This window comes from Pollachius pollachius (genome assembly GCF_949987615.1).
Source record: "Pollachius pollachius genome assembly, chromosome: 1".
Classification (NCBI taxonomy): Eukaryota; Metazoa; Chordata; class Actinopteri; order Gadiformes; family Gadidae; genus Pollachius; species Pollachius pollachius.
In genome coordinates, this window is record NC_136934.1 from 25551184 (window position 1) to 25572899 (window position 21716).

At 44.5% G+C, this 21716-nt stretch overlaps 1 protein-coding gene across 1 annotated transcript in view; it reads left to right on the top strand.

Moving 5' to 3' along the window:
• Positions 1–21403, top strand: part of LOC307082540 (ADAMTS-like protein 2) — a 27590-nt gene extending 6187 nt beyond the window's left edge. Inside the window, exons 6-20 of the mRNA XM_079746159.1 lie at positions 149–294; positions 540–663; positions 1161–1241; positions 2953–3128; positions 3412–3603; positions 4711–4834; positions 5610–5892; positions 6560–6651; positions 7064–7190; positions 7396–7609; positions 12005–12160; positions 12617–12787; positions 18365–18541; positions 19633–19777; positions 20072–21403. Of these exons, the coding sequence (XP_079602285.1) occupies positions 149–294; positions 540–663; positions 1161–1241; positions 2953–3128; positions 3412–3603; positions 4711–4834; positions 5610–5892; positions 6560–6651; positions 7064–7190; positions 7396–7609; positions 12005–12160; positions 12617–12787; positions 18365–18541; positions 19633–19777; positions 20072–20193 (2330 nt within the window). The 3' untranslated portion in view covers positions 20194–21403. The remainder of the gene's footprint in view (positions 1–148; positions 295–539; positions 664–1160; positions 1242–2952; positions 3129–3411; positions 3604–4710; positions 4835–5609; positions 5893–6559; positions 6652–7063; positions 7191–7395; positions 7610–12004; positions 12161–12616; positions 12788–18364; positions 18542–19632; positions 19778–20071) is intronic.
• Positions 21404–21716: the final 313 nt, after the last annotated feature.

The following is a 21716-nucleotide window of genomic DNA, read 5'->3' on the forward strand; positions in this document are numbered from 1 at the left end:
ACAGAGGACAATAGTGGTACAGCCCTACAGCTGAAGGCCTATACCCTTGCCAACTATGAGTAGGTTTGTAGTGCTAGTGTCTTGTCAACAGAGGACGGCGGTGGTAGTGATACCTTGGTCCTTTGCTAACAGATGGGTTTCTTTGCAGATGACTATGTCCACATCTCGAGTAACCCGTGTGACCTGCATTGCACCACGGTTGACAGCCAGAGGCAGCTGATGGTGGCAGCACGCGACGGAACCTCCTGCAAGTACAGCAGCTACCGCGGCGTCTGCGTGGACGGGAAGTGTGAGGTTAGTTCCGTGTGTTAGATTGTACACACAGTACAGTCAACTGGTAAAGTTAGAAAAATAAGGTTTACTGTACTGTGAAGTAGTCGTTTTTTTCAAGGATAAGATCATGGATGAAAACATTGTTGAGTAAACGTCCTAAAATGCAGAATAAAACGCCTAATTTATTTGCACACTTCATATGTGTACAAAATCTTTGTGTTAACACGTCTGATCTATACTGCTTCCTGCTCGGGCCGGCGGCTCAGCCAATTGGGTGCGATGGCGTGCTGTTCTCACCGAACGTCCTGGATAAGTGTGGTGTATGTCAGGGGGACGGCAGCAGCTGCTCCAGAATCACTGGAAATTTCCGCCGCGGTACCACAACCCTGGGTACGTAGAAATAAATGTTAATGTTTGAAGTCTGCAGTCCAACAACCATTGACCAACCATTTACAAACTGTAAACCAACCACAGACCATCCCTAGACCAGCCACAGACTAACCATAGACCAACCAAAGACCAACCACAGACAAACCGTAGACCAACTCTATACCAACCACAGACCATGCCTAGAGCAACTAAAGACCATCCCTAGACCCACTACAGACCAACCAAAGACCATCCCTAGACCAACCACAGACCATCCCAAGACCAATCAAAGACCAACGAAAGACAAATCGTAGACCAACCGTAGACCAACCACAGACCATTCATAAACCAACCACAGACCAACAGTAGACCAATCAAAGACCAACCACAGACCAACCATAAACCAACCACAGACCAACCATGAACCAACCACAGACCAACCATGAACCAACTACAGACCACCTGTAGACCAAATAGAGATCAACCACCAGCTAACCAACTTTTTCTGTGTCATCAAGGTTACTCATTCATTACGCAGATCCCTGAAGGATCATGGGATATCCAGATCATCGAGAGGAAGAAGTCTGCTGATGTTTTAGGTACACACACGCACACATGCACGCATGCACAGACACAGACACACACACACACACACACACACACACACACACACACACACACACCCACACACACACACAGACACTCACATATGGTTTGATAGATATACGTGCACGTGACATGCTTTATAGATAGATAGTTTGTTGTGTGCATGATAGGGTAGTGGCAGAGGCGCAGCTTGTGAAAAGTCAAGGCAGGTAACTGCTCGGGGCCGCCAGGGGGCCCCCAAGAAAAAAAAAAAAGTATATATTTATTAATCTTTTTAATCTTCATCCCTATTGCTTTTACCACTTGTTTGAACCTGGCTGACTCCATTCAGTGCAATTCATTCGAGTATGTACTCAGTATATATAAATATATAAATATATGTTTGGCATTATTTTATGAAGGTATATCATTTTGACCTGGTCAATTTGAAAGTAGCTCGCAGGCCGTGTGGGCACCCCTGAGCTAGGGCAATCATTTGCCCTAGCAAAGGCCAGTAAACAGCATTTGTAGGTTGTTTGCTGTTATATTAATGTTCAGAAAAATCGTATGTAGCACCTTTAAGGGTTTTGATGAGCACTGGAATTGTAATGTGGGTTTTAATTACCTAAGAAAACTACTAAAAAGCACTCAATTGCTGTAACTAATTTAAGATAATTAATACCAAGTCACTTCACACCTCTGTTAGGTGTGTATTTTATACCATGTTTTTATCTGGAGTCCTTGGGCTCACACACACACACACACACACACACACACACACACACACACACACACACACACACACAAAGACACATAACCCACACACCCCCTGGACTCAACACCTTTTGGACTCCCTCCCCCTCTCCGTCCCTCGTTACAGTACAGTATGCCGCGAGTGATGCAACACGCCCGCTGTCTGCGTCCTCCCCCCGGTGTCTGAGCTGTGACACCTCCCCTCCCCGACACCCTTCCCCCCTCCCACATGTGTTTGTGATGTTTTTAATATGTTGCTTATGTGCTGAGGTGTTTTTTTCCTAATCCCTACACTGTGCCCCCTTTAGAGGAGCCTAGTTTGGGAATTACCTTGTTTTCCTTTTTTATCTAATAATAAGGGAGCGCATGCGTCCCGACAGTCTCTCCTCCCTGTCTCCCCACACTGTCTTTTTATGTTTCTTGGACGGGATGTCACTGGTAATTTCGTTGCTCTGTACTTGTGACATGTGCAATGACAATAAAGTCTCTATCTATCTATTTTTTTTTTGATTTATTGTTCTATATTTGTATGAATATAGTGCTCACAAATGAATGTGAACACTGACTCTTTTTCAGTGGAGTGCAATATTCAATGTTTTTTGATGTGAGTACATAGCAGCATTTGCAATAGCCATGGCATGTAAAACAGCATTTGCAAAATAAATGCTTTATGAATGGATGAACACTGGCCTGAATACTGGTTGGTCAGATTATTTATAACATAATGGTGATGAACGTTGGTTAGAGGGGCCCCCTAGGAATTTTTGCCTAGGGCCCCAACAGACCCTCAAATAGTCACTGGGTAGTGGCTAAGGTGTATGTCTCACAACTAAAAAGCTCTCGGTTCAATCTCCAATTTACACACTCTGCCTACAGCCAATAAATCAAAAAAAGTTAAAGATAAAAGTGTCTGATAAATGACTAGATAAGTAAAGCAAGGGAGATCAGGATAACCTCTGCCCTCTTCCACAGCGGTGACCGACCAGGCAGGCAACTTCTTCTTCAACGGTGGATACCGCGTCGACAGCCCCCAGAACTTCCACGCTGCCGGCACCATCTTCAAGTACCGCCGGCCCACTGATGTCTTCGAGACCGGGATCGAGTACATTGTTGCCAAGGGCCCCGTCGACCAGCCCATCAACATACTGGTGCCCAATATTAATAAAACATTGAAACTTTGCAGATTACAACCTCCTAGATTCTAACCTTAAAACCTCTCAGATTAGAATATTGATACCTCTCACATTAGAACATTGACATCTATCGTTTAGAACGTTGACACCTCTCAGATTAGAACATTGAAACACCTCGGATTAAAACATTGAAACCTCTTAGATTAGAAAATTGAAACCTCTCAGATACGAACATTGGAACTTCTCAAATTAGAACATTTTAACCTCTCAGATTAAACAACCTTGTGTCCTGCTACAGTTGTGGAACCAGAATGGTCGTGTCCCATACATCACCTATGAATACACCATCCTGCGCCACGCCATCTCCCCTGTAGCTCCGCCCCCTCTCTACACCGGCACAGAATCCTCAGCGGGGGGGCTCTCTGTGGAGCTGGGGGGCCTCCAGGGGCCCAATGGCAGCCTCTTCCACCAGGGGTCTTCACTGAGCCAGGTAAACATACTACTACAGTGCTTTATTCATGCTACACTACCATGGTACTAAATCCACACTATACAACTACAGTACTAAATACACACAATACAACTACAGTACTAAATCCACACTATACAACTACGGTACTGAATACACACTATACAACTACAGTACTAAATACACACTATACAACTACAGTACTAAATAATCCCACTATACTACTACGGTACAAAATACACACTACACCACTATAGTACTAAATTCAGGCTATACAACTACAGTACTAAATACACACTATACTACTACAGTACTAAATACACACTATACAACTACGGTATTGAATACACATTATACAACTACAGTACTAAATACACACTATACAACAACAGTACTAAATAATCACACTATACTACTACGGTACTAAATACACACTACACTAATACAGTACTAAATTCAGGCTATACAACTTCAGTACAAAATACACACCACACTACTACGGTGCTAAATACACACTATACAACTACAGTTCTAAATACACCCTACACTTCTACAGTACTAAATACACACTTAACAACTACAGTACTAAATTCACACTACAGCACTAAATACACACTACACTACTACAGTACTAAATACACACTACACTACTACAGTACTAAATACACACTACACTACTACATTACTAAATACACACGATACAACTACAATACTAAATGCACGCTATACAACTAGATTTTACAATAATACTAATTACACAGGCTTCATGTTACTTAATACACACTACTGCTACAGTAATAAATACACACTATGATACTACAATACTAAATACACTTTATACTACTACAGTCATAAATGCACACTATAATACCACAGTACTAAATACAGACTTCACTGCTACAGTACTTAATACACACTATAATACTACACCACCCCACCTCACCATACCAAACCATAACTCACCCTACCATGCCTTACACCACCTTACTGTACCTAACCCAACTTCACCATACCTTACACCACCTTACTGTACCTAACCCCACCTCACCATACCATGCCTTACACTACCTTACCATACCATACCTTAAAGTAGCTTACCGTACCTTTCCTGGTCTCCCCGCCCCTCAGACCGGCCCTAGGGCCCCTGGGCGAGCCAAGGGCCCTAATGGGGAGGAGACTAATGAGGTGTATGAAGAGACAACGGGGGGCGTGGCCTGTGAGCCAGACGAATCCGCCGCGGCGCCGTGTGCAGGTAGGAGGCGCTGAACAGTAACCACAGAGTACCGGGTGCTACTACACAAACACTACTTAGAAACACTCACAGGACGTGGCCATGTAGAGAGACAGCGGGCTCTGTTAAAGTCATGTGATGATGTCATGTGAACCCTGTCCATGGAGCCAGGCCGTCTCCTACAGCAGCAGTGATGCTGCCGCCCAACACCACAGCCATCTTGAAACACCTCAAACTAGAATATTTTCTACATATTTCATTGCAGTATTTCTGTTTACAGCTCTTAAAAAATTCAAGTTTCCAGCAAACACACACACAGAAAGCACACACTAAGCACTTATGCACTCAAGAGACAGAGAGAGAGAGAGAGAAAGAGAGTGAGTTGGTGAGAGGATAGATGAAATTGTGTTGATTTGTGGCAACTCAGAGTCATCGATGTGGAGGTACCGTGATGCATCATGGGGAAATGTTGCATAAGCTCTGGTTAATGTTAGCCATTAGCTATTAGCTTCCCAACCTCCCACATGTCCCTTCTAGTAACAAACACAAAAGAGGCGACACAAATCATTTGCTGGTACTTGTAAATTTGGTTTAATGCGCATAGTACTCTAATTGTCATCCATGGCTTTCCCTCCTTGTCTCCTCCCTTCTCTACTCCTCTTCCCTCCTCTCCTCCTCCTCCCCTCTCCTCCTCTCCTCCTCTCCTCCTCTCTCCCTCTCCTCCTCTCCACCTTCCTCCTCTCCTACTCTCCGCCTCCCTCCTCTCCTCCTCTCCCCCTCTCCTCGTCTTCTCTAGAGGTGAACAGCAGCTTGTCTGCTCTCGTGGTACCAGACTCCCAGAACCTTATCTGGAGGGTCCTGTTGGGGGACAGGATTGATGCAGATGAGCTGCTTATCAACATCTCCACCAATCAGCTGCTGGGGGAGGGGGAGGAGGCGGGGCTAGTGGAGCTGGAGCAGCGGGAAAGTTTCAACGAGACCCAGGAATTCTCCATTGGCCGCAAGCGAAACGACAGCGAAGGCCACACCCCCAACAGAACTCTGGGAGGACAGAGGATCCACCGAAACAACAGGACCAGGTCCTTTCACACATACACGTCTGATACACAGGCAGACAGACAGTACTTGTGTGAGCTTATACACCCTTTTCACAGAGAGGTCTACTACCCCTGCCCTGATACCCAAAAGAAGCGAGTCCTGTGTTTGCCCCACCCTGATACCTCTGTGAAAATGGTCTTTATTACATCTCTTCAATTCAATAGACTTTCACTTAAACTTTCAAACAGTACCTTGATCATCCAGATGGACAGGTGGGCAGGTCGTTCAGCAGGAAGGTTGATAGACTTCGAGGTGAATTGGTAATAGCATTTGATGTCACGAAAATAATGCAACTTGAATTCGACGCAGAGAAGAACGTATACAAAGACAAGGATTTTACACAATGTTTTATAAAAATGACAAAATACCACAGATTCCTATGTTGAGGTTCATGTAAGACATTACTTTAGTTTTTATTGGGGGTTCACAACCCCTTTAAATTAATTCAGATGCAAGGTGAAGAAGTGAACCTTTCCAATGGGTTTCTTCATCTAACAAACGGTTTGCTACGGGCCTTCAAAATAGTCTCTGTACTTCCTTTAGTCATTTCAAAACAAGATAGTCATATGGAATGATTAACTTTAATGTGTGTGTGTGTGTGTGTGTGTGTGTGTGTGTGTGTGTGTGTGTGTGTTTGTGTGCGTGCAGGGGTAACCAGAAGAACCTGAAGCTGAGTCCGGCTGATATGTACCGTTGGAAGCTCTCCTCCCAGGAACCCTGCACTATGACCTGTTCTATAGGTGCACACACACACACACACACACACACATACACACACACACACACACACACACACACACACACACACACACACACACACACACACACACACACACACACACACACACACAACTGGGGCGCATGTGGCTCAGGAGGTATAGTGGGTTGTCTAATTACCGGAAGATTGCTAGTTCGATCCCAGGTTCCTCCTAGAGTGTCGAGGTGTTCCTGACCAAGACACCTTACCCTAACTGCTTCTGTCTAGCTGGCTGTCGCCCTGCGTGGTTGACACCATTGTTGGTGTGGGAATGGGTAAATGTTAGGCAAAATTGTAAAAGTGCTTTGAGTGGCCACTGGTTAGCGCTGTATAAATGCAATCTATTTAAATGTGTGTGTGTGTGTGTGTGTGTGTGTGTGTGTGTGTGTGTGTAGGTGTTAGCAGGTCATTAGCCATGTGTGTGCGGTACGACGGTACAGAGGTGGATGACATTTACTGCGACGCAGTGACCCGACCCCAACCCGTCCACGACTTCTGTATCGCCAGGGAGTGTCAACCCCGGTCTGTCTTCCAGCCTGCCTGTCTCCTTGAATGTCTACCTGCCTGCCTGCCTGTTGGTCTGTTTATCTGTTGCTTTCTCTGTCTGTCTTTCTACCCCCCGGCCTTTAGTTCTGCTTGTCTCCCTGTCTCCCTGTTAGTCTATCTAGGTGTCTTTCGGTCTGTCTGCCTGTCTCCCTGTACTGAGTGGTACTTCCTGTGTGTCCAGGTGGGAGGCCAGCACCTGGAGTGAGTGTTCGCGAACGTGTGGCGAGGGCTTCCAGTTCCGGCTGGTTCGATGCTGGAGGATGCTGTCCCCTGGGCTGGACAGCTCTGTGTACAGCGACCTCTGCACCCTCGCCGAGCTGGAGAGACCCCCTGAGAGACGGCCTTGCAAGAGCCCTGCCTGTGGGGCACAGTGGGAGGTGGCAGAATGGGCAGAGGTACGGCGGTCTCCCCAGGACCAACCATAGCCCTAACCTTAACCCTAACCCAAACCTTATACTAATACTAACCCTATTATTAATACTAATCCTAACCTTAGCCCTAACCCGAACCCTATTATTAATACTAACCCTAACCCTATTGCTAATACTAACCCTAACCTTAACCTAACCAAAACCTTATTACTAATACTAACCCTAACCTTAACCCGAACCCAATTACTAATACTAACCCTAACCCGAACCCTATTAGTAATACTAACCCTAACTCTAACCTTAACCCTATTACTAATACTAAACCTAACCATATTACTAATACTAACCTTAATCCTAATACTAACCCTAACCTTAACCCGAACCCTATTACTAATACTATACTAATTTTAATAACATTCCTCTACCCCTTGTTCTAGCACTACCACTTTCCCTAGCCACATCACTAACCTAATCTGACCACCAACTACAAGCCCTAGTTTTATCCCTAGCCCCAGCAGCATGTAAACTGGGGCTTACATGCTGCATGTAAATTGCAGCATGTAAGTTGCAGACCCCCAACCTGGGGTCTGCAACCCGACCTAGATACATGGTTACAGAGAGCGACAGGCAATGTATCATCCACTTAGATGTTGCAAACAACTGAAATCTTGTTGTTTACTTTTGAAAAGTTTGTTACACTCCAATAGTTTAATACAACACTGGAGTTTTGTTCACCAGTTACAGTTAAAAAAAAAAGAGGGTGATTCTTTATTTTGCTATCTATTATCGACAGATTGGGTTGATTAGTTGGTTGATAAATCACCCTATGCTGTACATTTGGTGTCCTGAAAATGTGCATAGGTTTCACAGAGATATAAATTGAAAGTTGTTTTCAACATTGTTATCTGCAATTTCGCTTCAGACAAACGAAATTTTCAACTATGCACCAGTCAACGTGGGCATCGCCCACATTTCCCACGGCACCGTGTATATAATGCGGCGCATTCCGCCTCTCATCCTCCACGCTATTCTTTCAGCATTTGGTGGGTACAGCAGGTGGGAAACGGCTACGCCTACAATCATAGAACTAGAGTTATAATATCATAACTATCGTTCTATTTCACGTAGGCCAAGCCGTCTAGGCTTCGCCTGATGTGCAAAACACAACAGCTTAGTTGTGTTTTGCAAGCAAGGCGATGATCAAGAGAAAAAAGTGAGTGTGTAAAAACCGGCTCGATCTGTGCTTTATTGAATCCATGAGAAGGAAAAGAAAAACCAGAGTAATACGGTTTCCATTAGGTCCGCTAACCACCGGGGGCGGAGCTATGGGGTCCAACTCTCCAATAAGGAACTTCTCTCGTCCGTTTCTTATTTAAAAAAACGGCGGGAGTGGTATACTGGCAGACGAATCCAACTCGTCAACTGGCGAGCCAATAGGAACCCCTCTAGTCCGTTTTTCATTTGAAAAACGGCGGGAGAGAAATACTGAAATACTGTCAGTCCAACTCGCCAACCAGCGAAAGGGTATTAACGATGCCGCTAAAAGAACATGCCTATATTGTTAAGCCGTAGAAGGGGCCCCGGACTCCAACACAGAGCGGCCGAGTGAGCCCCTGGACAGGTCGTCACTCTGCCCAGTGGAACACCCCTGAGAAGGGCGGGGGGGGTTTCCCAATATTCCAGGTCTGGTGACACCAAACAGGGTACGAGGAGCACCCTGAGCTTGTGTCACATGGGGTCCAACTGTTGGCGAGTAAACCACCGATGGAGTTTGCGCATAAAGAGCAGACCCAGGGGAACCACGGGATGGGCACCTGCCATCAGCCCTAACAGGCGCATGGTGGACAGTGCGGTCACGTTTCTGCGAACTCGAAAGCGAGAGAGTGCCAACAGGATGGCGTCTCGTCGAGGAGGCGAGAGCATCGCTGTCATGGTGGCTGAGTCTAGGCAAAGCCCAAAGTAGATCTGCCGGCAGGGGAGCGGGGAGCTCTTTTCCCAGTTGATGGCAAAACCCAGGAAAGAGAGATGGTTTATCACCATCATGGTGTCCCTTCTCGCAGCTTCCTCTGAGATGCTCAGAAAAAGTAGGTCGTCGAGGTACAAGAGAACCCTTCCAGACGCCCGAGCGGTCCCAACGCCGTCTTCACACACTTTGAGAAGGTGCGCAGGGCCAGGGAGTAGCCAAATGGCAAGCACTGGTACTCGTATTCCACCCTCATAAAGGCAAAGGGGAAAAACTTCCTCTGCGCCTGCCGAACAGGGACGTGGAAGTAAGCATCCTTGAGATCCAGGGATGTGAACCAGTCGCCCTCTCTCACACATCGGAGCAGCGCTCTGATATTGTGACTGTGATTGCTGCTGTGCGCTTCTAAAAAGGTACCGGGCGAAACGTAAACAAAAGCTTCCGGGGTGCAATACAGGTGAACACACAATAGGTCCATTACACTGTTGAACACGCGAAGATCCAGAATAGGTCTCTTCTCCCCTGACTTCTTGGAAACCAGGAAGTAGCAGGAGCAAAACCCTAGGTGTGACTCGTGGGGGGGGAACGGTAGTGATGGCCCCGTTCTCCTAGAGACGGGCCACCTCTGCTGCCAGAGCCATGCTTGCCGCTGGGTCCCGTAGCCCGGTCTCCGCCAAACCCATAAAGGGTGGAGGACGGCCCTTGAACTGTATGGGATGGCCCCATCTCAACATCTCAACGTGTCCAACCACGATGGTAGAAACCACCGCTCTTGCCAACATGCATAGCATTCGGAGAGAGGGCGAGCTGACAGCTGAGGAACCCTGTCCAGGAATAACCCGTATTCCTCTGCCCCTACTGTCTCCACACTGTGTGTGAACCAAGGGGGGCATCCCATGAAAGCGAGGGGACTCAGCAAGCTTGGTAGACGTTACAGAGTCAGTCGCTGTACACACATCGAGCTGTCTAGACGCCGCGCTCGTGTCCGCTGAACAGGCAGCGAGCTGTCTAGCAGCTGCACTCGTGCCCGATGAACAAGCAACGAGTTGTCTAGCCACTGCGCTAGGATCGCCGCGTTATCTGCTAGCTGTGACCACAGCGCGCAGACCCCAGCGGGAAACTGCCAGCCATCTTCCGGGCCGTAAGCCTCCCTGCCAGCCGTCAAGGAGACCAGGTCAGAGGAGAGCAGAGCAAGGTTGTTGACCGCCGCCGCAGATTGTGAGGCACAGACGAACACTCTGTCTGTCAGGCCGATAATCTGCTTCTGGAGGGCAGTCGGGGGGCAGCGGCTTCTCGTTAGGACACCATCCGGCACCCGGACAGAGAAGCGCTGCCAGGGAAGGGATCCCCCTCGCCTGAATATCAGCCCACCACTCCATGTTCGTGAAGTCAGTGAAGGCCTTCACCGTGGCCTTCAGGGTAGAAGGGTCTCCACCCACAGCGGTGAAGAAATGCTGAACAGGTGGGAACAGGGGGCACTGGGTAGCCCGCCGGGAGGAAGACAGGGTGCGAAAGCACTCGCCCTGCATGTCATCCGACATGGGGGCGAGAGGCGGGCCCTTGATGGCCGCCACCTCACCTATGATCGTGCCGAATAGATCGGCCATCCGGCGTGGCTTCTCCCTGGGGACGACCGTGGTGGTGGAAGCCCTCGAGTGGGAGAATCCGGACGCAGAGTACGCAAAGACGTCGTCCAAGGAGGCGACTTCGTCCAAGGAGGTGACGTTGTCCACCTTGATGTGGTCGTCGTCATCTTCGATGCCCGGAACTCCGGCCTTTAAAATGACGATGGCCTTGGAGAGGTCCACCGATGGTGAGAAGAAGAGGTGCCTGGAGAGGAGCCCCTCTTCAGGCAGCGTGCAGCATGCGGCGCAGCAGACGGGGGTAACCTAAGCAACCGCGGCCGAGGCATCTAAAACACGCCAGGTGCCCGTCACCCGGCGCCAGGGAAGCGGGACAGGACGCACAATGAGGCGCGGAAAAGGGCCCAGCTCTTAAGGAAGTGCTCTCAAGTGGCCCTGAAAAGGGCCGTTGGTCTGTCGCCTCGCCCACGCCGCTGCCACAGGGTTCTTGAAGCTTAGAAGTCATGCTGTTGATCAGTACAATGCTGAAAGAAAAGGGAGGATGAGCGGCGGTATGTGCCGCATTATATACACGGTACCGTGGGAAATGTGGCCGGTGCCCACGTTGATTGGTGCATAGTTGAAGATTTCAGTACGCGCGAGCACACGCACGGCCCATAAGTCGAAGCCTAGACGGCGTAGCCTACATGAAATATAACTAAATCACACCATTATAAACATAGCATTATAATAGCCCTAACATTAACCTATCCCTACCACTATTCCTTCTCCGATTAAAGCATTAAACCTAACCCTACCACTAGCAGTAGACCTTACAAGGTACTGTACAATCAGCCAAGTGGTGACTGGTGTTTTTCTTTGGTTTTGGTCCAGTGCCCCGCCAAGTGTGGCCACCGGGCCCAAGTCAACCGAGAGGTCCGTTGTTCTTACGAGGACGGACCATGTGACCCCACAACCAAACCCCCCCACACCAAGAACTGCACAGGACCACCCTGTGAGCGTCAGTGGACCATGTCTGAATGGGGACCCGTAAGTCCTTTTGAGAAAATCCTTGAGGAAGCCTGGAAGTCGAGCATTTCATTAGTGTCTGCTGCTGACTATTAAGTTAAAATGTAATTTAACCTGAATTATCTAAAACCATGTTTGTTGGTGTTTGGCAAAACAGATACACATGTACTCGATTTTTGGTGTCACTGAAACGGTTGTAACCAGATGTCCGGTGTAACTGCCACGTAACCAGAGGTCTGGTGTAGCAGCCATGGTGTAGCAGCCATGTTACCAGATGTCTGCTGTAACAGCCATGTTACCATGTTGGGTGTAACAGCCATGTTACCATGTTGGGTGTAACAGCCGCATGTTAACATGTTTGGTGCATCAGATGCATGTTACCATGTTTGGTGTAACAGCCGCATGTTACCATGTTTGGTTTAAAAGCCTCCTGTTACCATGTTTGGTGTACTAGTGTTAAGTATCTTTGCCCTCCAGTGTTCAGGGTCGTGTGGTCAAGGCAGGATGACCCGCCACGTGTACTGCAAGACTCCGCAGGGTCGCGTGGTGCCCGAGGCCCAGTGCTCCCAGGAAGACAAGCCCCTGGCAGTGCACCCTTGTGGGGAGAGGGACTGCAGACCTCACTGGCTCAACCAGGACTGGGACAGGGTGAGGACGATGACTTCTCATACATAGGGTTGTATCAATCTGATGCTAATCTAGACCAGTGGGATTAAATGCCCCAACTGTCTACCTTTTGTGCATCTGAGGCCTTTCCTGCAAAATACTGGAGGCCTTTTCTGCACTCCTCACTGCACACTCTCTGGTACGGAGGCTCTCTGGGCCCTCTCCTAGTTTCTGGCTTTTCTAGTTGCTAGAGTAGCTTAAAACTGAATTTCTGTCTTAGGGAATCAATAAATGAAATAAAGGGAATAAAATATCACAGTTACTTGATCTATTAGCTGCTATACTTATGATTAGAGTGTTTCATTATTCATATTTTCATCAGAATTATTTATTTGAGTTGGAGTTAATCACCTCTTTTGATAAAACTCTCAGATGAGTCCATTTTTATCAGGAACAGCAGTTTGGATACTTTGTGTTGCTCCATAGATGATTGGGTAACACTTTATTTGAAGGTGTCTATATAAGAGTGAAATGATACTGTCATAACTATGACATGACACTGTCATGAACTTGTCAAAAACGTTATGAACAATAGTTTTTCGTCCTTCTTGGACGTCCTACATTGTTGCGCTTTGTTCATTGTGCGCATTCTTCTTTTTCCTTGGATTTATAAGCAGACTACACTGTGTCGGGCTGCTCTGAGGTCCCGATTCCTACTTACCTGCCGCGGCTATTGCCTTGCGGCTTAAACCCCGCCCTACCATAAGCAGTGTTTCCCCTACAAACACCTAGCAGCGGCGCTACGCAAAATGATATAACATTCCGTGCGCTACGGACGCTGGATATGCGCTTCATATCCAGGTCAATTCACACACTTGTGAGTAAAGCATATAAACGGAACGGAGAGGAGAGGAGAGGAGAGCTCCGTCTTATCTCTTTAAAAAACTAATTATATACTAATAATATTATTTTGCGCTACGGACGCTTCATATCAAGGTCAATTCACACACCTAAGTAAAGCATTTAAACGGAGAGGAGAGGATCTTCTCTTTAGAAACAAATATTATTTTGCGCTAGGGACGCTTCATATCCAGGTCAATTCACACACCTGTGAGTAAAGCATATCAACGGAGAGGAACTTCCTTAAAGTTGGAAAAAAATTGGCAGATTCGGAGTTTGCGGTTCAAGAGATCAAAAATGAAACATTGTTGCGACACAATTGACAACTCTAGCTAAATGTAGTAACCTAGAGAAGCAGCTACAACATTGTTTTCATCCAAACAAGCGTCTTTACCGAACGGTGAATTGCATTGGCTTCTATGAGCTGTCGGCTTTCATCCGCGAGCTTAGGGACCGTCTGCAAAGTGCAAACCTGAAAACGACCACAATGGTAAAATTTCAATAGCGTCGCCATTATTGACTCTAGAGCCCAAAAACTTGTTCCATAGAGGTATGGCCTCTTTATTGCCCTACTACAACCTTTAGTTTTGAAAAATATATCTCTTCTTATTTTTGAAGATTTTTTTTTAGCAACAATTTCAATAGCGTCGCCATTATTGACTCTAGAGCCCCAAAACTCGTTCCATAGAAGCATGGCCTCTTTATGGTCCTGCTACAACCTTTAGTTTTGAAAAATATATCTCTTCTCATTTTTGAGGATTTTTTATTTAGGAACATTTTCAATAGCGTTGCCATTATTGACTAGTACTTCCGCTCAATTTAAATTTCCCTTCAGTACTATGTCTGGGTCTGCAGGTATGTTAGTGGGTTTTCTCCGTCCAAATTTTGTGCGTCCTATCAGCAAACAGAGGGAGAGTGGCTGAGAACAATGACATTAAAATTAGCTCTCGTTCACAGACATCTTTACGCACTGTGTTTGGTTTGTTTACAGCAGGGGTCAGCAACCTTTTCAACATGCAGTGCCAGTTTGACATTTTCTCGTTAATGAGTGTGCCTTAAGCAACAATATATTAAAAATTAAGCTGAATTATGACACAGCGACCAAAAACATTTCCAGAAGACCTGGAATTGTACTATTTCCATATAGTCCACAATCATGCATCAACATTTTAAATGTTTTTTGGGTTGTTATATTTGCAACATGGGCTTACAAATTATAACTACATATCAGAAACATTCAGAAACTCAATCAAAAAACATATTTGCACTGTGAGAAATGTACAAAATGAGAATGTTGGAACCATCCACATCAATATCTTTAAGACATGTACAGCTTTGCAAAACCATGTGAAGGCAATGCATACAGGCCACTTGCAACAATATTTTAAATATTTTCTTCTCCATTACTCACAACATAGGTTTAAAAACTATTAATTGATCCCATTTCAGAACACTGCTTTCTGTAACTAATTTAAACATATTTGCACTGGGAGGAAATGCCCAAAACAGAATAAAGTGCAAAAAAAAAAGGTAGCAATGATTATGCTGCTGCATTGTGCTGTGAACTTTTTTAATAATAATAATAATAATAATAATAATAATAATAATAAAAAAAAAAATTATTTTTTTTTTTCCAAGTGTGCCAATGATTATGCTGCCCCGTGCCAGTGGTGGCACGCGTGCCTAGGGTTGCAGACCCCTGGTTTACAGCCTGCGCGCAACGTGATTCCCGGCCAAACATTAGCGATTGGTTATGGCAGATTCAGAGTGGCACTGGGCAGATCCAATAGTTTTAAACTTCAACAGACACCCGCCTTCAAGTGAGTTAACGTCAGTCAATTGAGTGGGTCCAGAGTCTCTCTGTGCAAATGAAATGAAGTGCGAGAGTCTGGTAGGACCAGGCTAATCATTGACTCTAGAGCCACAAAACGTTTTGCATATAGTCATGGGCTCTTTATGGTCTTACTGCAACCTTTAGTTTTGAAAAATATATCTCTTCTTATTTTTAAGGAATTACTTTTTAGCAAAAAATGTCAATATACATTTTTTTTTAGCATCAATTTCAGTAGCTTCAGTCGATTGTTATAGTATTTGTGTTTTGTGATTTTAATGTATAGGGTGGTTGTTGATATAATATATTTTTTGTTAAATAAATGTAAATAATGGTTTTAAAGATTATACTTGTATTATGTTCAATCTCTCCATATTCCCCCTGCTCATTACTATGCACAAATGTTCTGTATGTACCCCCGTATGGTGCCGGCAGATAAATAGAAACCTCCCGGCAGGGTGCGCTTTGCAAGCACACAAAAAAAATTCCTAGCGGAAAAAAAAACATTTTACCTCTGCTGCTGCAACTCCATCCTAGGGGAAACACTGATAAGGGTACTGTCGAGGCTGGAAACGCGAGCCGTAACCGAGCTGGTCTATACCGCACCCTCACTACTCCACCAAGCCGCACCAAACCGACCCGCACCCGCCGGTGAAAATGCGCCATAGTACACCGTACACGGGACAGCATTCCCCTCCTAGCAAACAAACACACATGGAAACCCCGTAGCACTCGGATGCCCATGTATACAATAAAACTCTTCAAATTTGCCTTTACAAAGTGTAGGTTGAAATGACAGCGCTGCTGCATGTTCAGAGCCTTAATTCTAACACCTTAAGTTCCACATTACATTTTCATTGTCTACAAAACAAATGACTTGCTCAAATATGACAACAAAACCAACAAAATCCCTCACCTCAGTTAGGTTATCGCAGTCTGAGCTTCACGCTGCATAGATGTCCCAAAACACGGACTTCTCAAAAAGGTCCCATGGCATGAAAATGTCACTTTATGAGGTTTTCTGACCTTAATATGAGTTCCTCTAGCCTGCTGTAGCTGTAAATTGCGTTAGGTGTAAAACGAGCACTAGCTATCCTGCTCTGCCTTTGAAAAAACAAAGCTCAGACACGCTGATTTGTAATTTTTCTCCGTATGACATCATACAGGGAAATGTTACCTCCCCTTTCTCTGCTTTGCCCAATGAGCTATGACCGTGCGAGCGCCACGTGTGTGTGTGTGTGAATACACACATTGTAACGCAAGTGCTGTACACTTCTTTGTTATTTGGATAACCGTTCTGCTGTTTGTGTTATGGTGCATAACACGTTGTGTTCTCTGCATCTCTGGTATTTCCAGAACGAGACTGTAGTGGGGGTTATCTCGGCCATGGTTGAGAAGGAATTGGGGGAAAGGAACTTTGGCTTTGACTCTCTGAAGTACATGAACCACGACATGGAGGAGAAAGAGATTGTTGCCCGCGATTGTCTCCCGCTGGAGCCCCGCTGCCCGCTGCTGCAAGGCACCACCGCCGCGAGGCACCACCCGCCTCTGCGCTGCCCGCCGCCGAGGCGGTGGTCCCTCGGCAGCGGGTAGTGAGGCTACGGCGGGAGACAATCGTGGTCAACAATCGCATCCATAAAGTAGCATGCCATGGGACCTTTAAAGCGACAGCACAGTTATAGTATTAACATTGGAGTTTTTGTTTTTGTGTGATTTGTTACTGCTACTGACTGGAGATCAGTAAGATTCATATTTATTATTATTATTATTTATTTTTCTTTTACAATTTAATAGTTAAATAAAGATGTTAGAATATCAATTCATGCATCAATTCATCTCAACACATAGGCCTGGCCTAAAGGAAAGAGAGCAGTTTACACGTTGACTGCTTCAATTGTTATGTTGGTCATACTATTGTTTGGTGAAAAATACATAACATAAGGAACTTTAAAAAGAAAAATTGCAAACTAAATAGCAATCGCAATTTTGGTTGAAATAATCGCAATTAGATTATTTCCCCAAACCGTTCAGCCAAATCGTTCAACCAATCAGTATTTGGTGTTTCAATACGTTTCAATAAACCAGAGACATGTCATTTCACCCTGGATTCATACACCAAGGCTATCGCTGACACAACCTGGCACAAATGAAAGATGGCCCTAGTCCACCTAGTCAACTTGAAAGTTACCTTACATACAAGGTTCAGGAAAGAAAGAGGTAGATCAAAATCTCTATATTTCCCTTAGTTTAATATGACGCCTTGTACGTCACACAATATTTGGCCCACAATACTTAGTCCATAGACATTTTGAATTTGTCGAATTGACCAACTTATTACCATTTATTAATTATTTATTACCATCAATGTATTACCATGTTACCAACAAATTGGTCTGCAACCTTGCACATCTAATTATAATAATAATTATGTCAATTTATGAATGCAAAAAGAGGTGCATTTTCTGTTTGCGTGAAGTTGTCATGACAGAGACATCCTCTGATAATTCCATCCTGGTTAATGTAAATTTGTCATTATAAAGACATCCCAAACAAATGTAATGTCACCTTGTCATGACCAAGACAACTTCTGGTAATGTCACTTTGATAAATGTCAACTTGTCATAATCAAGACAACCCAAAAATGTCAACTTGTCTTAACAACAACCGAATGACTTAATGACGAAGTCATAAACGTTTATGACATGTTCATAACGTTTATGATAAGGTCATGACAGTGGCATGTCATAGTTACGACAGTGTAATTTCACTCATAGGTTGACACCTTCAAATAAAGTGTTACCGATGATGGATAGTGTACAATTTCTCTCTCTCTCTCTCTCACTCTCTCTCTCTCTCTCTCTCTCTCTCTCTCTCTCTTCATCTCTCAGTGTAACACCACATGTGGTCGTGGGGTGAAGAGACGCGTGGTGCTTTGCGCCGGCATCACAAGCGGAAAGTTCCAGATTTTTGAAGACGAGGCGTGCAGCGACAGTGAGATGCCGGAGGAGGAGGACACCTGTTTTGAGAGGCCATGCTTCAAATGGTTCACTACTCCTTGGTCGGAGGTAAGACCAACTCATAAGCTCAATGTTCCCCAGAGTTTCCGGACCTTTCTGGGTCTATTACCCAATTTGGATGAAGTACCTCAACTTCTGTCTTCTTCCCCATACTTAATTGGAACGCTATCAACAGCCGGTCAGTAATAGCCATATTATAGTGAACATATGCACACACGCAAAGCTAAGTGATTTATTGTAATAAGGAGTGAATACTTTTTCAATGGCACATACCCAGACGCGGATTAACACACAGGCTTGCCTAGTGTGTTACGTGACCCCTATTGTCCCTTAGCAAGAATCATTAACAAAATTGGAAGCTGATTGGGTAGATGTGTTGACCATGTCATGTGGCCATGGTCATAAAGTCAATTTTATTTTAAAATAATCAGTCACGGCTACAAGATAGCATAGCGACAACATTTTTGAAAAAAAATGTGACGGTTGAGCGAAAAAAGCGAATGATTTTTTCATGGCTTTGTTTTATTTGAGACACTTACATTTTTGTCTCTGTAAGGATGTTGTGATTTTGTCTCAATGAAACAAGCGTACTGCTGTACTGCTGCTGATGTTGTAGGCCTACCTCTTGGGTTAGAAAGCTAAAAGCTGTTACCAGATTGCAGGTGTACTGTGAATGCCATTTTAGCTCGCTCTGTCGGTCGGTCGGTCGGTCGGTTGGTTCACAGAAATACTTGGTCGCAGCAGCTATTGCAAATTCATACTTGTTTCTGTTGCAGCGCTGTTTTTCTAAAGGGTGTCTCAATGCTTTTATACATGGCACTTAATTTTATTTTTTCTGTGTGATCAGTAAGGGGGCCCACACAAATAGTAGCCTAGGGGCCACTGACCACCTTAATCCCCCACTGCTTCTTAACGTGATTGCTTTAATTTTGCAACTGCATTCTTTTGCATTAGTGCCCCTTTACTGCAGCACTGAGAAAAGCCTTAGGATTTTATAGTAGTGCAGTCATACTTCAGTTTGGTTCCTGGACACTGCACCGTGTTTTCATTGGATGCATTGTGTCCTTTGTACCTAAATAGAGTTTGAATTGGATGTGTTTTTTCTTTGTTCAAATTTTGATTTGTCATTTCTGGGACAGTGCACCAAGACGTGCGGGGTGGGCGTCCGGATGCGGGACGTGAAGTGTTACCAGGGAAGGGAGCTGGTGAGGGGCTGCGACCCCATGACCAAACCTGTGGCCAAACAGACCTGCGCCCTCCAACCCTGCCCCACAGAACCCCCAGGTAAGACAACCTGAGATCACTGACCTCCATTGTACTATGATCCCCTGGAGAACACCTGTATGTGTACAATCACAGTACAACGGGGGTCAAAGTACAAGTCCCCTTTCATACGTTTTTGTGTTTCGTGACCACACCAGGAACATTACATACTGTGCTGTCCTTTAAAATAGTTTCATTGCTAACATTCAATATTCAACATTTCTTCCTGCCCTTATAATGAATGTAATATCTGCAGAGGCAGAATATCCCAGTACGACCTAAGCCTATGAGCTGAACTGTCCTCTCGGTCCCCAGATGAGAGCTGCCAGGACCGACCCACCACCAACTGTACCCTAGCTCTCAAGGTCAACCTGTGCAGCCACTGGTACTATAGCAAGGCCTGCTGCCACTCCTGTCGACCCATACGCCTTCATTAAGCTTTCTAGGCCTGGACAAGCCGACAACCACCACCAGAATTGGAACCAAGACCACAACCATACACATATGGGACAAATACAAACTCTCCAAGATGTCAGGTTTAGAATGTAACAGTCATGTCGAGGTTTGGCTCCTCCAGAACAATGACCCAATGCAGCACTAGATTTTTGGTAATGAAACAATTGGTGGACCTTTTTTTTTTAGCTGCCCCATTCCCTTGAATGTCTGAGTATTGATAGGTTAGCTAAGTTTACATAAGTCGTCCTAGTTGATTAGCTAGGTTAACTACTATCTTGGTTAACTTGGATCATTAGGTAGCTAGGTCGGCTTTGTTCATTAGGTAAGCTCGATTAGCTAGGTTCACTCGTAGCTAGGTTAGCTTGGTTCATTAGGTTATGTTGTTTAGTTGGTTTGGTTAGGGTTGATGGTTAGATAGGCTAACTTGGTTCATTTGTTACAGGTCACAGGCACAGAGTAATTCTCAGAGGATCATCTTACCGTTTTAAGTGTAAGAGCTGATTCATATCTTCAAACCATTAAAATAACTTAAGTTACTGCTGCACACTGATGCATTAAATTATTTCTTAATGATTTGTTGATGGATATTATTTAATTATATTTTAAAGCAGTCAGTGGCACAAAACAAACAATATTATCCTTAATATCATATAGCGATATTCATATCAATATATCATATTAATATCAGATAGCGATATCCTTATATTATATAGGGTACGGTGTTATTACGGTACCCTGTGTCTGATAATTTTTTAAGTGTTCATCAAAGTGATTCGAAATAACTTGAGTATTTGTATTTAAGTGATGACTAAAGTACAACTATTGACTTGACAAATTTTAAGGCTAAGAGTAAGTAACTAAGAGTGCTGAAAATTAGTTTACTAAAAGCTTTTTTTACATGTTCAATATTTTAACTTTTCAGTTTGAAATTGACGACAACAGGATAACATCCAGGCTTTGACTAGCAAAACTCTTAGTTCAACCCTAGGTTAATGTATTATAGCTAAGAGATTAACATAAAGGATGCATACTTTTACTTTTGATACTTAATTATGTTGTATACTAGGTACTTAATTAAGATAACAGTAACTATGTAAAGCAGAATGTTGTTAGAATTAGGGTGGAAATTTTCTGCTGTATTTTTATTTTGACTTGAAGGAAATCAGTTACTGAGTAAAGGACATAAGTACGTTTGCCTGGATCGTCACACTTGAAGTACGATTGAAGTATATATTAAATGTGTATGTTATATAACTATTGTGTACTGTGTTTCATATTACCTGATACCTCTTTGCACAAAAAGTAAAACATTTTGTACTGTTGAAGAGAACTGAAGTCTTGCATTTCCAATAAAAATTGTAAACAAACATTTAACTCCTTTCTTTACAAACAACACTATATTTCACTACGTATCTTTAAAAGAATACTTCACCGGTGGCAAAATTAATCAGTATCAAAAGTGAGTCATATATTAAGTCGTATACTATTAATATACTATTTATAT